The 18,415-nt window shown below is 44.2% G+C and overlaps 1 protein-coding gene across 1 annotated transcript in view; it reads left to right on the top strand.

Moving 5' to 3' along the window:
- Window positions 1-17,860, top strand: part of SLC9A1 (solute carrier family 9 member A1) — an 80,746-nt gene extending 62,886 nt beyond the window's left edge. Inside the window, exons 3-12 of the mRNA XM_087970665.1 lie at window positions 668-918; window positions 2,403-2,620; window positions 5,651-5,853; window positions 7,924-8,013; window positions 10,684-10,754; window positions 12,610-12,783; window positions 14,168-14,282; window positions 14,885-14,986; window positions 15,561-15,633; window positions 16,430-17,860. Coding sequence (XP_087826791.1) covers window positions 668-918; window positions 2,403-2,620; window positions 5,651-5,853; window positions 7,924-8,013; window positions 10,684-10,754; window positions 12,610-12,783; window positions 14,168-14,282; window positions 14,885-14,986; window positions 15,561-15,633; window positions 16,430-16,758 — 1,626 coding nt within the window. The 3' untranslated portion in view covers window positions 16,759-17,860. The remainder of the gene's footprint in view (window positions 1-667; window positions 919-2,402; window positions 2,621-5,650; window positions 5,854-7,923; window positions 8,014-10,683; window positions 10,755-12,609; window positions 12,784-14,167; window positions 14,283-14,884; window positions 14,987-15,560; window positions 15,634-16,429) is intronic.
- The last annotated feature ends 555 nt before the right edge of the window (window positions 17,861-18,415 follow it).

Below are 18,415 nucleotides of genomic sequence, written 5' to 3'. Positions count from 1 at the left end.
TAAAGTGGGACGAAACTCAGTTCAGTCCCTTAGCAACAGAAATTTTGGACTCAAGGGTGGTCGTAAGTTGAGGAGTACCTGGGTAGTTGGACTGAAAAGACTGGTCCTACATGGTAGGGGAGATGGTGATCCTGCCATTTTACTGGTCCTTCTGAGCATTGAGGGTTTTGGTGTTTTAGCCAAAGAGGCCAGCTTGGTGCATGGTTTGCTGTGCTGATTCTCAGAGACCAGTTATAACCAGCTTGTACTCAACAGGACAAATGCTGCAGATTAAAAACAAACAAAACCTATGTTCCCCTTTGATCCTTCCCTTTCAACTCCTTTTAACAACCCCATAATCCCTTACAGGGTGGAGTCTGGGTGACTGAACAAGAGCTGAATGTTTATTGGCCGGATGCCCTTCCCTGTCACCAATGTGGAGTTATATTCACAGATATATTCTCAACGAGCCCAGAGAGAGAAATTTCTGCCTCTACCTAGGATTGAACTCACAGCCTCCTGATTGTGAGGCAAGAGCTCCACCTCTAGGCCACCGCACCATTCTTCCTCCTTCCCTTTGTGGGATAGTAATTCCCTTTCATGTTGGCACTCCTATTGGCAACCTTTCTCTGATCACTGCCTCGGTGGGCTGAGACAGCTTTTCTCTCCCTCCTTTGTGTCTCCCCAGGTTCTTTACCACCTTTTCGAAGAGTTTGCCAACTATGAAAAAGTCACCCTCACGGACATCGTCCTGGGCTTCCTGAGCTTCTTTGTGGTGGCCCTGGGGGGCGTCTTTGTCGGGGTTGTCTACGGCATCATCGGAGCCTTCACCTCCCGCTTCACCTCCCACATCCGGGTCATCGAACCTCTTTTCGTCTTTCTGTACAGTTACATGGCATATCTGTCTGCAGAGGTCTTCCACCTGTCAGGCATCATGGCGTAAGTATTAGACTGGGATGGAGGCAAGCAGTGCCCTTCAGACATTTAGGACTGGACCTCTCATCAGCCCCAATTAGCAGAGGAGTTTGGAAAGGACTGTAGGAGTTGTAGTCCATTCATCTGAGGGGAACCAGGTTGCCTGTCCCTGCTGTAGAACTATAATGAGTTCATGGGCATTCGTGGTAGCATCTAGTAATCCCCCAAAACCACAATGGAAGACCACAAGGACACACCAGAGCTGTAGGCTAGCTAGACTGCAAACTTGAAAAAAAAAAACATCCTGCAAACCATTTTTGTTTTGTTGCTATGTCCATGAAGTTCCTTGTTGAGTTGAAGTTGACTTTAGATCATAACCTTTAGAGCAGGGGTCTCCAAACTTGGCAACTTTGAGACTTGTGGACTTCAATTCCCAGAATTCCTCAGCCAGCTACAAGTCTTAACGTTGCCAATTTTGGAGCACCCTGCTTTAGATCACAGGCAGATGACTTATTTTAAGTATTTATTAAATGTATTTGTTAGAATTACAACCTCTCTTTCCTCCAAGAACTTGATTTGCATTTGTGCATTCTCACCTGAAAAATGGCTGAAAACGCCCCCCTCAAATGGTGTAAAAACAGCCTGGAAAATAGCCTGGAAAACAGGCCAAAAAATAAGTGGGGGCAGGGCCAGCCAGTGGTGGGATTTGCCAGTTTGCCAAACTGCGCAGAATCTTAACTACCGGTTCGCTGGAACCAGTGCGAACCGGCTGCAGCCCATCTCTGCTTTAATATAATTAAACAACAGCATCTGCCTATCCCACTTTCCTCAATAGGTGGAGAGAAATCACAAAATTCTTGGCCTTCTTTGTTCTTGGTGCCTCCTATTTTGTGTCCTGATCTTACTGAGTTCCTGTCTCTGTCTCTCGGTCTGTCTGTCTGTCTGTCTGTCTGTCTGTCTGTCTGTCTGTCTGTCTGTCTGTCTCTCATTTTTGTTATTAGCCATTTGAAAGAAGAAATAATGAGCAAATAGATAAAGGACTATAAGATAAATAAACACAATTTAAACACAGCCCAGAAATAGTACATCCTTAGGTAGGGAGCAAGTGAAGAATAGATTAAATTGTTTGAAAAGATTAAAAGTTGTTTTTTAAGCTCTAAGCTAAAGGAACATATGGGTGTCTAGGCTGGGTGTGAAGCCATGGGAAGGTCACTTCCTCTAGCAGTATATTTTACCGTTGCGTAGGGGTTAGAGAGGAAAGATGTCTCCCACTTACTACTCACACGTAGGCAGTTCCTGATTGCCAAGGACAACCAAAGAATGCTTAACACAAGATTTTATATTAGGGATCATTTTTGAGTGATGTAGATAGCTCCTACAAGCATTCCTCTCTCCATCTTTTCCTTCCAAGTGTGATCATCTAGTGGAATGGAGTATCTTCTCAGGAGGATCAGGGATGCTGCTGGCCTCTTCAGTCTTCCCATAGCCCATTTCTCTTTTTCTTGCAGGCTGATTGCTGCAGGGGTGGTGATGCGCCCTTATGTGGAGGCCAATATCTCCCACAAGTCCCACACAACCATCAAATATTTCCTGAAGATGTGGAGCAGTGTCAGCGAGACCCTTATCTTCATCTTCCTTGGTGTCTCCACTGTGGCCGGGAAGCACCACTGGAACTGGGCCTTCGTCATTTGCACCCTGTTTTTCTGCTTGATCGCCAGGGTTTTAGGTCTGGACATGTTGCTCAAATGAGAAATAGGGCAGGGGTGGTCATTGAAAGTTACTGGTTATGCTCTTTAAAGCCTTATGTGGCTTGAGGCCAAGGTTCTTTGAAGAACCACCTCTCCTTTGTTAGCATCTACCCAGCCCACTAAAGTGTGATTGTGGGTCCTTTTTTTGACACCCCTGGCATAGGGTCTTCTACTTCAGAAGAGTGTTAGACTAGAAGACCTTCAAGGTTCCTTCCATCTCTATTAGTCTATGTCAGTGATGGCTAACCTTTTTGGGCTCCTGTGCCAAAAATTGTGTGCGCACTGGCGCTTGTGCGCTGGTGTGCCAGCACCCAGAAGGCAATGCACCCCCCCACACATGTGCGCACAATTCCCGCCCCCGTCGCCGCTGCCGCCCCCACCCCCTTACCTGCACTGCGCCTCACAGCTGATTTTCGGCCTCCCAGAGGCTTGAAAAAAGCCTCTGCAGGCTTTGCAGGATGAATAATAGGCCCGTTTTATCACTTCCGGTATTACAGGAAGTGACAAAACAGACCTATTATTCGGCCTGCAAAGCCTGCAGAGGCTTTTTTCAAGCCTCTGGGAGGCCGAAAAAAGGCCTCAAACCAGCCAAAAATCAGCTGTGAGTGGAGCACATGCACAGTGAGGTAAGTTTGCCTGCGGCTCGCGTGCCAGCACAAATGACTCTAGGTTCACCTTCACGGGTCTATGTTCTACATGTTCTATTAGGAAGATACACCTTGTGGGATCAAGGTAAAGGGCCTTCTCCATGGTGACTCCCTCCCTGGGGAATATCATTCCCTCAAAAATAAGGTTGCCCTCCCCCCCCACACCTTGTTACTTTTCTGGAAGATGTCGTTTTGTCAATGGTTGACAAAACCCCTGGCAAAAGATCCCCTGGTTGATACAGAGCCAATCAGGTGGCAGGCACAAGTGTGTGATCATCGCTGCTGAGATGGTTAGAGGGTCCATGGGTTTTTACACTCTGGCATTTTGATGTTGTAAGTCGCCTAGAGCAGGGGTCGCCAACCTTTTGGACCTTAGGGACCACCAAACTCATAATTTTAAATCCCATGGACCACTAATATGAATTTTGACTGACAGTGGCTTGCTGATGTTTTCCCAGGGAAAACGTCAGCAAAAAAAAGTCTGCAGGAAAATTCCCCACCCCGTTTTCCTACCGATCGATCATTCTTTATTTGAGATCACAGGATACCATCTCCAGCTCTGTTCTCAGGGGGGGAAGAGAGCTGTTGCTTCATGCAAGGAAAGTAGCAGAAGGAGCAGAAGTCTTTCTTTCTCTCCCCCAAACTCTGCCAGAAATGAGACTTGTCACACCGGCGCAGCCTCTTGGAGCAGGATGCCTTGCAGGGTCCCAAAGACTCATTTCTGGCAGAGTTTGGGGGAGAGAAAGAAAGACTTTGGCTGCTTTCCTTGTGTGCAGCCAAAAGCAGAAGAAGAAAGAAGCAGAAAGAAGCAGACCGGTGGCCAGGCCAGGCACATGGGGTGAGTGGGGCAAGTTCCCTCCCTCTGCCCTTTCCCCCCTCCCCTCACTACCTCATGTTGTTCACAATGCAAGTGACGCAAGCCTTGTGTTCCTGTGGGCCATGTGGGCGGTGCAGCCTTGTGTTCCTGTGCAGCCTGGGTTAATTGCTTTGGGGGTGATATTTCTATGCGGACTACCAAAATTTTCTTGTGGACCACCAGTGGTCCCTGGCCCACTGGTTGGGGACCACTCGCCTAGAGTCACACAATAAATTAAATTAATGAATAATTGCCACTGGCAAACTCTCCTGCAAGCTTTTACAGGAAGTCTCCAGGCATAAAATGAACAGAGGGAGAACATGTTGTCACCTCAATTTTTGGGCCATTGCTCCCATTAGGATGTAGGGGGCTGGCCGTGTGCAGCAGGGATGTTTCACTGCCCCAGAGAGATGCTTAGCAAGCAAGCTGGGTTTGTATAACATACAGTACTATTATGTTATACGAGCTATGGTGGCGCAGTGGTTAGAGTGCTGTACTGCAAGCTACTTCTGCCGACTGCCGGCTGTCTGCAATTTGGCAGATAAAATCTTACTGGCTCAAGGTTGACTCAGCCTCCCATCCTTCCGAGGTGGATAAAATGAGGACCCAAAATGGTTTGGGGCAAAAGAATGACTCTGTAAAACTGCTTAGAGAGGGCTGCAAAGCACTGTGAAGAGGTATATAAATCTAAGTGCTATTGCTCTTAGAGTATGTGTGATGACCCAGGGTGGGATACAAAACAAACACAGTCACAGAAAACAGGTGAAGCCCCTTTTATTCCTTCACTTTGCTTCCAAGCTCCGAATATTCTTGACGGAAGACAAAAAAAACTCCCACACAAACAGTTATAAGAAGGAAAAAAGCAACACAAACCAGGCAAGATAAGGGCTGGAGGATGGCCACAGATAATACACACTGGGAAGGACGCCAAACTCAGAGAGGAACTATAAACTAGAGATATTTCCACGCTTTGTTTCCAGCATTCACCCATACGTATATTTGTCCTCTTATTCAGTTGTCACAGCTGCAGCCCATGAAGAGGATCAAGGCCCTCTCCTCCCAAGTAGACCACGTCTCTCCCTTATCCTCTCCTCCCTGCGTGCCCTAGGATGGATAGGGGATGGGCCTGGGTCCTCCTCTGACTGCCCAGCCAACCTCTGCCCTTCCCCAGCCTCCTCCACAGCCTCCGGAGCCACACTTCCACTCCCTGTCAGCTGTTCCTCCTCTCCCTCAGAGTCAGTCTCCACCAGGGGCATGACAGTATGAGAGTAGCCCTTGGCAAGATAAGTGGCAAATAAATTTAACCAACCAACCAAACAAACAAACAAATGTTAGGTTTTGCATGCTGTGCATGTGGGGCCACTAACCTTCTACCCGATCAGTGTAAATGCCCTTTGTGAACAGTGTGATTTGAAACCCTGAAAAAACGAAAACCAAGAGCTCTGTATGTGTCAACAGTGCCATTGGGTAACCTGTGCCTCTCCGTCTTTTCAATCTGTGTCCAGGTGTGCTGGGGTTGACATGGTTCATCAACAAATTTCGCATTGTGAAGTTGAGCCCGAAGGATCAGTTCATCATTGCCTACGGTGGCCTGCGAGGGGCCATCGCCTTCTCTCTCGGCTACCTCCTGGATTATAAGCATTTCCCAATGCGAGACATGTTTCTTACAGCGATCATCACCGTCATATTCTTCACAGTCTTTGTGCAGGTAGATCTGAGTGTCACCTCCCCTTCCCCATCCCTCCTGGCAACCTTCACAATTTGGTCTAAAACCTCCCATCTGGATTTTTGAGTGCCCCTCCCGAGGAAATAAAATATGTGCTTTCTCCCTTTCCCTTCCCTCTTCATTTATTAAAAATCAAGGGGACTCTGGTAGCACCTTTTCTGACTGACACATTTTACAGAAAGGCATGGTTTCATGAGCTGATCCTCATTTCCATCAGATGCATAGAGTGACTGGGCTGATGTAGGATTTAAATTGGCAGAAAATGGAATGGAAGACAGGATGATTATGCAGATTATACATGAGACAGATTTCTGGTGTCCCATTAATTAACCCTAACCAATCCTCATCTCATATATAAATCCTAGATCAGTCAAGCTACTTACACACATTGATAAAGTGAGCTTGAGCTCACAAAAGTATGTGTCTTTATTTATTAAATGTATAGGCTGCTCATCCCAGTTAAGACACTGAGCTTGTCAGCTGGAAAGCTGACAGTTTAGGTTCAAGACTCAACGCTCCATGACAGGGTGAGCTCCTGTTACTTGCTCCAGCTCCTGCCAAAGTAGCAGTTCAAAACCATGCAAATGTGAGTAGATTTATAGGTACTACTTCAGTGGGAAAGTAACAGTACTTTTGTCACACGCTCTACACCGTGTGATACTGCAGCGTGATGTCAGTGCTCTTTGGACAGTGCTGGCTCAATAGCCTAGAATTGGAGATGAGCAACACCCCCAAAAGATGGCTACAACTAGTGGAGTAAAAACCGCAGGGAAACCTTTGCCTTACTTCTTGCCATCATGCAAGGTGGCTTACAGCAAAATAAAATGACAATGTAAAGCATGAAATGGATATATTAACATTAAAGTTAACAAAGATCATTAAGGAAGGAATCAAATAAACAATGGGGTAGAGATGGAATCTCCTCTTAACCCAGGAACCACTTCCACTATGGATCCCAGGCCATTGGCAGAACCAGGTTTTAAGGACCTTTGAATAAAATGTGTTAGAAAATGTACCACCAGGGTCCTTTGGATTCAGGACTACTCTGTCCTCCTACAGTGTCATAAATATATGGAGTCAAGTTTCCTTGGAGTTCAGCTTGACTCCTGAGACTCCTAAGAACGTGTCTTTGTGACTTTCCTAGCAATAGTAGAGAAGTGGCTTTCCACTGCCCTCTGCTGGGATATTGCTTGAACTGTTTAGTCTATGGGCCTGGGATTTCCTGATGGGTTCCTTTCCAAGTGCTAGACGGGTCTCATGCAAGATCAGCTAATGTCAGTTGGGTAGAGCCACCTAGCCATGCTCTCAGTCAAGAATGTTTCTGGGATTCACTGTATTAATTACACCTTCCGGCATTCATGCTTTGTATATTTATGTGTATAGCTCTTTACAGGTACTTGTAAAATGCAATATAGATTAAATATAATGAAACGTCAGAAATTACCTGGAAGTGAATTTATCTTTGATGATTTTGAGGTCATATTCACCTCACTTCACAGGCTGATTTCTAGAACCCAGGTGTCAAACTCGCCACGTCACGTTGTCATCATGTGATGTTTAGCAATGTTTTTCTCCTCCACGGAGCTGGCGTGGCCTGTATTTCTATTCATCTGCCTGTGGACAGAGTTTGATACCTCTGTTCTAGAAGGAGGGAACCTCATTTGAGCAAAGACTTGCAAAGATTTACATCATGTTCCGCCAGATCTCTAGTATGTCCCAAGAATGACCCAGTGATACTTATGGTGATCCTCAGTGATTCTTGGAATAGGACGGGGGCCTCCAAACTTTGCAATTTTAAGACTTGTGAAAGACCTAAAATTCAACTCCCAGAAAAACATGGCTGGCTGGGGAATTCTGGGAGTTGAAATCCACAGTTGCCTAGTTTGGAGACCCCCCGGAATGAGAGAAGAGGGGAGCTATCTGTCAAGCTCAGCCACTGTTACAGAGGTGGGGCTAGCAAAGGGTTTGGGAAGAGCATTTGGGAAGGAAAATGAAAAATGAACTGACTTTGGGTATGGCTGGTGGAATTTAACCTGCCTTGTCTACCTGCAGGGCATGACCATCCGCCCTCTGGTGGATCTTCTGGCGGTGAAAAAGAAGCAGGAGACCAAGAGGTCCATTAACGAGGAAATTCACACTCAGGTGATGGTTCATTTCTAGCTGCTGCAAAGCATCTCTGTGGTGTGTGGGTGTGTCCGTGCAACTGTAACCAGTTGTGTTGATATTCTTCACATCTGCAAAACGTAATTTTAAATATTAAAATCTGTAAATTGCATCTGCAAAATGTAATTTTAAATATTAAAATCTGTAAATTGCATCTGCAAAATGTAATTTTAAATATTAAATTAGGAAGGTAATGTTTTCTACATCGTCTTTCACAATATTCAACATTGCAGAGATTTTTTTTTTTTTACAAATAGTCCTCAACTTACAACCACAATCGGAATTTTACAATCATTTTTACCATGGTCATTAAGTGAATCACCACAGTCTTTAAGTGAATCACATGATGGTTAAGCAAATCCAGCTTCCCCAATTGACTGCTTCCCAGATCTAAATCACTGAAGACAAGATGCTGCAATTGATGTAAATGTGATCTGGTTGCCACGTGCTTGAATTGCAATCATGTGAACATGGGGGTTGTGTGATGGTTGTGACTTCAAGGACTGGTCGTAAGCCACTTTTCCCGAGCCGGTCGTAACTTTGAATCATAGTAAAATGAACAGTCTGAAGCCAGATTTAATAATAAAGCAAGGACTCTGCTGCCACCTATGGGAGAACCTTGGCAGTGCAACTTAAATGAAATGTCTTGTGCTTTTAATTGACCTGGTGCCTTCAAGATTAATTGACCTGGTGCCTTCAAGATAGTAGTCTTACTGGATAAAGTGGAGGAAAGTTAGTGAGTTCCCCAACTAAAGGACCTCCAGGAGATAGCAAAATATAATTACAGCAATTGAACCGTACTGGAGGAGGCTTTGTATTTTTATTCTGGCTGTTCTGGCTTAGGGTTAGTCATATGATAAAGATGGGCTTCTCATTGGAGAGAGAAGGTTAGCTACAGGTAGTCTTCAACTTATAATATTTTTTGTTTAATGACCATGGGGGTGCAGTGGTTAGAAGGTAGTACTGCAGGCTACTTCTGCTGGCTGCCAGCAGTTTGGCAGTTCAAATCTCATCGTCTCAAGGTTGGCTCAGCCTTCCATCCTTCTGAGGTTGGTAAAATGAGGACCCAGATTGTTGGGGGCAATAGGCTGATTCTGTTTAACTGCTTAGAGAGGGCTGCAAAGCCATGTGAAGCAGTATATTTGTTGCTATTGCTATTCAAAGTTACAACTTTGAAAAAACTGAAAAAACTGACTTACGACCGTGTTTTGTTTTTTTTTACACTTAAAGCCATTGCACCATCCCCATGGTCACATGATCAAAATTTGGATGCTTGGCCACTGGCATGTATTTATGACAGTTGCAGTGTCCTGGGGTCATGTGATCCCCTTTTGCAACCTTCTGACTACTACTTCTTGTGCCATATCCATCATCAGGTGTTGATGAACCTTCTAACAAGCAAAGTCAACGGGGAAACCAGATTTAACAATTGTTGCAAGAAAGGTCATAAATCATGCAACAACTGCCTTGCTTAGCAATAGGGCTCAGTTGTGGTCCTAAGTAGAGGACTACCCGTATTTAGGTGCCATCAAGTTGGCACTCAACTCCTGTTTGATTACTGTGTGGGATTCTTGACTATCCTGACCAGGTTTTTCTTATAGCTGGGAACTCTAAAGGGATAGTTCTGTAATTTAATAGATCCCACCCATCCAATGTCAGTGTTCCAAGTAAGGCACCCAAAGAAATCAGAACTCCAAGGCAAGAACGTTCCTCAGAGAACATGTTTATTGGACACATCATATCAGCACAAGCCAGTGAAAACCAACTCTCGAATGCGCTGAAATGGACAGGCTAACGATGATATTAAAAGAGAAAGAAGAGAAAGAGTACTATAAGATATGGAATGTTTGGTATGAGTGGTTAGAAAGAAGGTGCAAAGGCATCGATTGACATCAAAAATGAGAAAGTATTAATTTAAAATGTATGTATACAGATGTTATATAGTATAGAAATAAGAATATAAGTGAATAACAATGGAGAAGTAATTGATATAATTTTAGACTTTATCTATTAGCGTTAACACCGTTATGGAATCGTTGTTAAAAAGTGGAAATTGTTTTTTTTAAATGTTGAAATGTTGAATAAATACATTTATTTAAAAGAAAAAGAAAAAAAAACCAACTCTAAAAGTTTCCCGTGGTCACCATGTAAATTAAAAGAGCAAAAGTTTCCCTCCCCAGGTGTCACATTGTACAATCAAAGCAGTTGGTGGGTTTCCTCAATCATTTCTTCTCCTCCTCCAACTGCCACCTGTTGGGATGACCTTGGTTTTCACGGGAGAGGTTTTTTTTTTGCCTACCAGATGGTCTAACTATTTCCCCCTCATCCTCCCCCCCCGCAGTGAATGGCAACTATGAAGCAGCACAAAATGGCTTCAGCCAGGTTCGATTCAGAGTTGACACCCACCTTATCTCTTGTTTATTCCTTGTGCTTTCCTTAACCTTGCCAAAACAATTCTTTCTAGTCCATTATCCATTATATCCCATCCCTCAAATATGTGGGTTCACAGCTTTATGCGGTCCACAATTAACTTTTTCTCAGAATTCATGGTATTCACGCTCCTTTTTTTCATACTTGCAATTGGAAGGTGTCGTTCTTCTCGAGAGACGGCAGTGTCCAATAAACGAATCTTTCTTCCTTTTGAAATAGTTTCTGGATCACCTCTTGACGGGGATTGAGGATATATGCGGCCACTATGGACATCACCACTGGAAGGACAAGTAAGTGTTACCAAAGCAGAAGTAAGGAAGAAAACCATCGTTGAAATACTTACTCATTTTGATGCCTTTGTACATGTTTGTTTTCTCAATCAGTTCTTAGTTAATTGTTTTGAAAATTCATAACAATAATGTCTACTTTGGCGGACCTGGTGTGCTATGGCGCATGGAGTCACAAAGAATCAGACTGTTCTGACCCAAACTCTTTTCCAATAAAACAAACACGAACCAAAGGGAACAGAAACCTTTTAATGATTCTTATGAATCACCAGTTAAAAGGCTGCTGCAAACTAATTAACTTTGATAAGCACGAGCCTTGCCAAAACTGTGCGAGGCTGCCAAGAATAAGAGATAAGATTACCTAGAAATATTTTACAACACAAGAGTCTTCAAATACCAGCTAAGATACTGCAATGTTCACAAGGCTCGAGTTTCAAAACGTCTTTGCTTCCTGCAAAGAACGTCCCATTCACAACTGGCTTTTATCTTCTTGAAGGAGGGGCCATTACCTTGCAGCCTTACTCCTGAGTTGCCCGTGCTGCTGTAGCTGCTCTTTCCTGTGAGCAGCCCTGTGCGCACGTGCACTTGGCACAGGCTCCTCGGGAACCTCCTCATCGCTGCTGCTAGCCCCCACAATCTCTGAAGGCAGCAGCCCACTCCCTGATGGTCCTGGCCCCTCATCTGAGTCCTCGCTCTCCTCAGCCATCCACACCTGCTGCCAGCTAACCACAACATAGACATGACTTAGCAACTGAACAAAATGTCTACTTTTGGGGGGAAGAATCACTTCAGGTAACAACAGGAATCATTTTTAATTGCTTGTGTAAAACAATTGTGTGATTTTTAAAAAGGGGAGGGAAGCATCTAACCCAGGGGTCCCCAACTTGAAGACTTGTGGACTTCAACTCCCAGAAGTCTTAAAGTTGCCAAGTTTGGAGACCTCTGATCTAGCCTATCATTATTATTATTATTATTATTATTTTGCTTCTAAGTAAACACAAGAAAATAAATACAGCAACCCGGACTACAGGTAGTCCTTGATCTGCAACCATCCATTTAGTGACAGTTTGAAGTTAGAACGATGCTGACAAAGTGATTTTTTTCCCCACTTTAGACCATTGTAGCATCACATGCAGCATCATGTGATCAAAATTCGGACACTTGGCAAATATCCTGGGGTTAGTTTTTGCGACCTTCTGACAAACAAAGTCAGTGGGGAAGCAAGATTCACTTAACAGCCATGTTACTAACAGCAACGGCAGTGATTCCCTTAAGATCTGTAGCAAGAAGTGAGGCAAAATGAGGCAAAACTCACTTAACCACTGTCTCATTTAGCAATGGAAAATTGCTGTTCCATTGTGATCATAAGTCAAGGATTACTTGACTTATACTGTATAGTCCAGGGGTCTTCAAACTTGACAGCTTTAAGACTTGTGGACTTCAACTCCCAGAGTTCCCCCTCCAGTCATGTTAGCTCAGGAATTCTGGGAGTTGAAGTCCACAAGTCTTAAAGTTGCCAAGGTTGGAGACCCCTGGACTATATCACATCTTATAAGTCAAAGCTTTGGGACCATTTACAGTGGTTAGAGTGCAGTACTGCAGGCTACTTCTGCTGGCTGCTGGCTGCCTGCAATTTGGCAGTTCAAATCCCACCAAGCTCAAGGTTGACTCATCCTTCCATCCTTCTGAGGTGGGTCAAATGAGGATCCAGATTACTGGGGGCAATATGGTGACCCTGTAAAACTGCTTAGAGAGGGCTGTGAAGCACTGTGAAGTGGTATATAAGTCCAAGTGCTATTGCTGTCTTCCATTCTTCTCCTCCCACCAATCATGCCTCTGTTGTATGATTTCTCCAAAGGCTAAATCGTTTCAACAAGAAATACGTGAAGAAGTGCCTGATTGCTGGGGAAAGATCCAAAGAGCCCCAGTTGATTGCCTTCTATCATAAGATGGAGATGAAGCAAGCAATTGAGCTGGTGGAAAGTGGAGGGATGGGCAAGATCCCCTCGGCCGTCTCCACCGTTTCGATGCAGTAAGTAGCAGTGGGAAATCATGGCAGGAGGATTCTGATTGATTAAGGTCGCCCTTGACTTCTGACTGTCTCATTTAGCAACCGTTGAGAAGAAATTTCCTGACAGTTAGAACAATTAATCAGTGGAACAATTTATCTCCAGAAGTTATAAATGCTCCAACACTGTAAGTTTTTAATAAGAGATTAGACAGCACTTTGTCGAAGTGGTGTGTAGGGTTTCCTGCCTAAGCAGGGGGTTGGACTAGAAGACCTCCAAGGTCCCTTCCAACTCTGCTATTCCATTTCTATCCTATCCTATCCTATCCTATCCTATCCTATCCTATCCTATCCTATCCTATCCTATCCTATCCTATCCTATCCTATCCTATCCTATCCTGTTGTAACTGCATTGGGCTGGGTTGAGGAAAAAGGGACCAGTTTAAAGGAGTTTTCACAGTTGAGGGTGAACCTGGCCCTCAATGAAGCTGCACTGACCGTACAACTTGGCCTCTTTCCCCAACAAATGTACCCCTGGAATTTGGTGACATCGGGGCCTCACCTAGGGAGAAAAGACCCCTTCCAAGCAGCCAAAGCAATGCCCTGGGTCCTTTCAACCCACCCTTCTCCTTACGCCAGTATTCTATTCTGTTCTGTTCTGTTCTATTCTATCCCCTATTCTATTCTATTTTATTCCATCCCATCCCATCCCATTCTATATTTTCTATTCTATATTTTCTTTTCTTTTTTGTTCTATTCTATTCTACCTTTTCTATTTTATTCTGTTCTATTCTATTCCATTCCATTCCATTCTATATTTTCTATTCTATATTTTTTTCTTTTCTATTCTATATTTTCTTTTCTTTTTTATTCTATTCTACTTTTTCTATTCTGTCCTGTCCTGTCCTGTCCTGTCCTATCCTATCCTATCCTATCCTATCCTATCCTATCCTATCCTATCCTATCCTATCCTATCCTATCCTATCCTTTTGAAGTCACAATGATATAAGACAAAACTTTGGGATCAATCCTCCATTTACGACCGTTGCAGCATCCGGAGGTCATGTGATAACTATTCCCCTTGTTCACAACCGGCTTGCAACAAGCAGAGTTAATAGAGAAGGGGGAGGTAAAATGGTAAGTTGTGGTCACATGATGTTTTGCTTAACAACTGAAGGGGAAGTGAGGTCATAAGCCTGTCGCGCTCACACGGCTTTCCACTTAGTAACTGAATAATCCCAAAAGTGGACGCATAGCGAGAACTATCTGTAACGGGAAAAGATTCGTTCTTAATTGTTGTGTCTTTGTGCACGTTTGGTTCTGTCCAAAGAATCTGGAGCTCCTACTTAGAGAGCCTTTCCCACTGGCCCTTCCCCAAGACAGGAACCAACTTCTTTTTATCTTGCAGGAATATCAATCCGAAAACTTTGCCGATAGAACGGATTTTGCCAGCTCTGTCCAAGGACAAAGAGGAGGAGATTCGAAAGATCCTGCGGAACAACTTGCAAAAAACCAGGCAGAGAGTAAGTGCAAGGGCCTTTTTCCAGCAATTTTTTTTTTAAAAATTGCAGTAAATTCTCTCTTCCTGTGCTTTCTCATTCTCCCTTTAAATCTTCCACTCAAGTAGAACCATAGTTCAGTCATGAAGAGGGATCATTGTTAATGACTTCTTGATGGGTGTTACAAGCATTTGGAAGGCTGCGTGTAGAATATAGAATTCTTTGTTGAGTATTAATTTAGTAAGTATGAATGGACGCACAAGGAATTTGTCGTAGGTGCATAAGCTCTCAGTGTACCTAAAAATACATTCATCAAGAATCATAAGATACAGCACTTAGTGATAGTTATAGAATACAAAATAAGCAATCAAATTCATACTGGAAACGAAATAAAACAATATACATTGTAAAGATACAAGCAACAAGGTTATAGTCATAAGTAGAAGGAGATAGGTAATAGGAAGGATGAGAAGAATAATAGTAATAACAGTCTTAGTAAATAGTTTGACAGTGTTGTGGGAATTAGTTGTTTAGCAGAGTGATGGTATTCAGGGGGGAAAACATACTTTTTAAACAGGCGGTGAGCATCTGCCTCTCAGTCTAATCTCTTCTGCTTTCCATTTCAGTTGCGGTCATATAATCGACACACCTTGGTCGCAGATCCTTATGAAGAAGCCTGGAACCAGATGTTGCTGAGAAGACAGAAGGCTCGGCAGCTGGAACATAAGGTGGAGGGGCGGGAAGGTGGAATCTGGGGAAGGTGGGAGAAGGGACCTTGTGAGGTTCTATCTAGACCAGGGGTGTCCAACCTTGGCAACTTTAAGACTTGTGGACTTCAACTCCCAGAATTCCTCAGCCAGCAAAGCTGGCTGAGGAATTCTGGGAGTTGAAGTCCACAAGTCTTAAAGTTGCCAAGGTTGGACACCCCTGATCTAGACCCTCTAGAAAGGGTCTTCAGTGACTGGCAACTCTTGAGGCTACTTCAAGATCCATCTATGTCGATGAGCTAAATTTTTCAAAAGTGATGATCAAATCACGTCCTTCATAATAAGCTCCTTTGTACACAGAGAAACACAACAGCACAGATAAATACACCCATACATATATACATACACTGAGATGTCCATGCACACACACATACACACACTTTTCAAACTACTCCCTCTATCTTGCCTCTTCTAAATTGAAGCTAATGCAGATAAAAGGTGCTCCAGAAATTTGAACTGGGCTGAATCTCCCAAAAGTGGGACTTTAAAAAACAAACAAACAAACAAACACATGCCTGTGTGTTTCTGATTCCAGATGAACAACTACCTGACGGTGCCAACACATAAAATAGATTCACCAACCATGTCAAGGGCACGCATTGGTTCAGGTAAGTGGAAAGATTAAGACTTGGGACCCAACACCTCTACCTCAATTTTTCATGTCCCACTGGTTTATTTTAATGTAAAGAATAGGGAATTTATTTATCTCCATCTTCCAGGATAGGTAATGGCGTGGAGTTGTAGTTCAGCAATATTTTGAAACTGTGGGTAGGTGTGTGGTGGAATCTCCAGCTAAAGTGGAGGGAAGGGGGAGTTTATGAGACTGATGTGCTGGGTGTCCCTGTGTGGGAGGAAGTGATGGATATCTGCTCCCCCCCCCCACAAAAAAATAAGATCCCTGATATGTGATTATTCCCATGGAGTTAAAAGACTGGGGATATTCTTCTAAATAAACAAGTAGCAATAAAGAAACTTTCTGATCAGCTCATGGTATTGTTCTAGTTCTTTGTGCCTCACAGTGATTAGTATGACATTATAAGTTAGGAAAATGATTTTTCCTGATAGATTGGAGCAGAGAAAATTGGGGAGTGATGCGGTGGCCTAGAGGTGGAGATCTCACCTCACAATCAGGAGGCTGTGAGTTCAATCCTAGGTCGAGGCAGATATTTTTCTCTCTTGGGCACAATGAGAATATATCTGCTGAACAAAACTCTGTACTGGCAACAGGAAAGGCATCCAGCCATTAAAACACTCTGCTAGCTCCATTCAGTTGCTCAGACTTCACCCCCGCAAGGGATTTATGGGGTCGTTAAATGAAGATGATGATTGGAGCAGAGAAAATTGGACTGTGCTAGTGGAGTGGCTCTTTCCTTCAACTCCACTTATCTTCGCTTTCTTTTGTAGACCCCCTTGCTTATGACCCGAAGCCGGATTCTGAGAACGTGCCCATCATAACCATTGACCCAGCATCCCCCCAGTCGCCAGAGTCGGTTGACTTGGTGAACGAGACCCTGAAAGGGATGCACCACCTTCCGCCCTCCCCGGAGGAGGACGAAGATGAGGAGGGGCTGATAATGAAGGTCAAAGAGCCGTCTTCTCCAGGCACAGATGACGTCTTCACTCCTGGGACAGGCGACAGTCCCAGCAACCAACGGATTATGAGATGCCTGAGTGATCCAGGGCCTCGGCCAGATCCTAACGAGGGCGAGCCCTTTATCCCCAAAGGGCAGTGAGCCCAGATATGCACTACTAGACCTAGCCTGTAGGGGAGGCTCTTGCACTCATGTGCAGATTACACACACCCAGTTATGCCAATCTCTATTTCTTTGTGTCTTTCTCTTCTCTGTCTCCTCCTCTTCGGTGTGGGAGCTTTGCTAGAAGGCAGCAGAGAGCATCTCAATGGAACATATCTTGTGACCAGAGGCAATAGATCTAGAATTAACTCAGAATCCATATCCCAGTTTGGGAATGCTAGTCATTCTATCCAGAGACTCTCTCCTCCTGGATAGTAGCATGCTCTGACTACTGTTGCCTTTCCCGCTGGCAACTGCACCTTCTCGTTTCCTTCAGAGAAACGTCTTTGCTATAATTCCCTCCCCCCAGTTTTGAAACTGTTCTGACCCAAATCTTGTTCCAAGGAAACAAACACCAAACAGAGATAAAAGCAAAACCTTTTAATGCTTCTCTGCGAATTCCGTTAATTCATGGTTAAAAGGCTATTAAAACTAATTGTCTCTGACAAGTACAAGCCTTGCCAAGGTTGTGCAAGGCGGCCAAAAGCACTAGATTAAGTTGTCAAGAAATATTCCAAACAAAAAGTCTTCAAACACAAACCAAGATATTTCGAATGTCAACAAGGCTTGAAGTGCAAGAACTTCTTTGCTTCCTGCAAAGAACTCCGGTCTCTCAGGCTGGCTTTTATCTCTTAAGGGAGGGGCCTTTACCTTGCAGCCTTACTCCCGAGTTGCCCATGCTGCTGCAGCTGCTCTTTCCTATGAGCAGCCCTGCATGCACACGCACTGGGCACAGGCTCCTCGGGGTCCCCTTCATCACTGCTGCCAGCCTCCGCAGCCTCCGAAGGCAGCACTCCACTCCCCGATGGTCCTGGCCCCATCCCTGCATCACACGCAGGCCCCTCATCTGAGTCCTCTCTCTCTGAGACCTCAGTCGTCCCACACCTGCTGCTGGCGAACCACAACAGAAAAACACCAGTAGAGTTGAGTACCTTTGGGTGCTCAGATCGATCTCTATCAGTTGGTGCTGCAGGAAGTCCTGCGTAGCTCTTGGATGATCATAGGTACACATGTGTCTAAGATTAAAAATAAAATAACATTCTGAAAGTTTCCATCTTCAGATGTAATGCCATGTTTCCTCTTATCTTTTCTTCTAAGCAGTAGAGTTTATGAGTTTCTTTTTGTGGGCTTCTTTTTAAATCCCATAAGCCATAGATCATTGTGCTAAATTATTGCCGTCCCAAATTTAGCATCACAGATTTTGCCTTATTTTATGCTTTTGTAATGGTTGTTTTTTTTTTAATTTTATTTAATACAAAGGATGAGCAGGTTAACCATAACCAAAGATTGCTCTTGTACCGATTTTGAATCTATGGCTAAGGAGATATGGGCACATGGATGTCCAGCTCTCCATTTAGCTGATTGGGTCATTGGCCACCCAAACAAGAAGCTGATGAAGGTCCTGTAAATGGATTGGGCCACTGTTCTCCCAGGGAATTATAGCATTGCAGTCCAGCACATCTGGAGGGTGCCATGGTTGAAGATTCCTCGCAGGGGTGTCCTTTTTGCTGACTCACTCCTCACAGTCCTTGCCTGAAGCTGGGAGATTTCAGTTAAAACGTGTGTTCACACAGCCCAAAGGCATGTTTTGACCAAA

The sequence above is a fragment of the Notechis scutatus genome, chromosome 8 (assembly GCF_049901735.1).
Source record: "Notechis scutatus isolate UNSWTSFEM ecotype Mainland chromosome 8, rNotScu1.2, whole genome shotgun sequence".
NCBI lineage: Eukaryota > Metazoa > Chordata > Lepidosauria > Squamata > Elapidae > Notechis > Notechis scutatus.
This window is presented reverse-complemented; position numbering and strand designations above follow the sequence as displayed.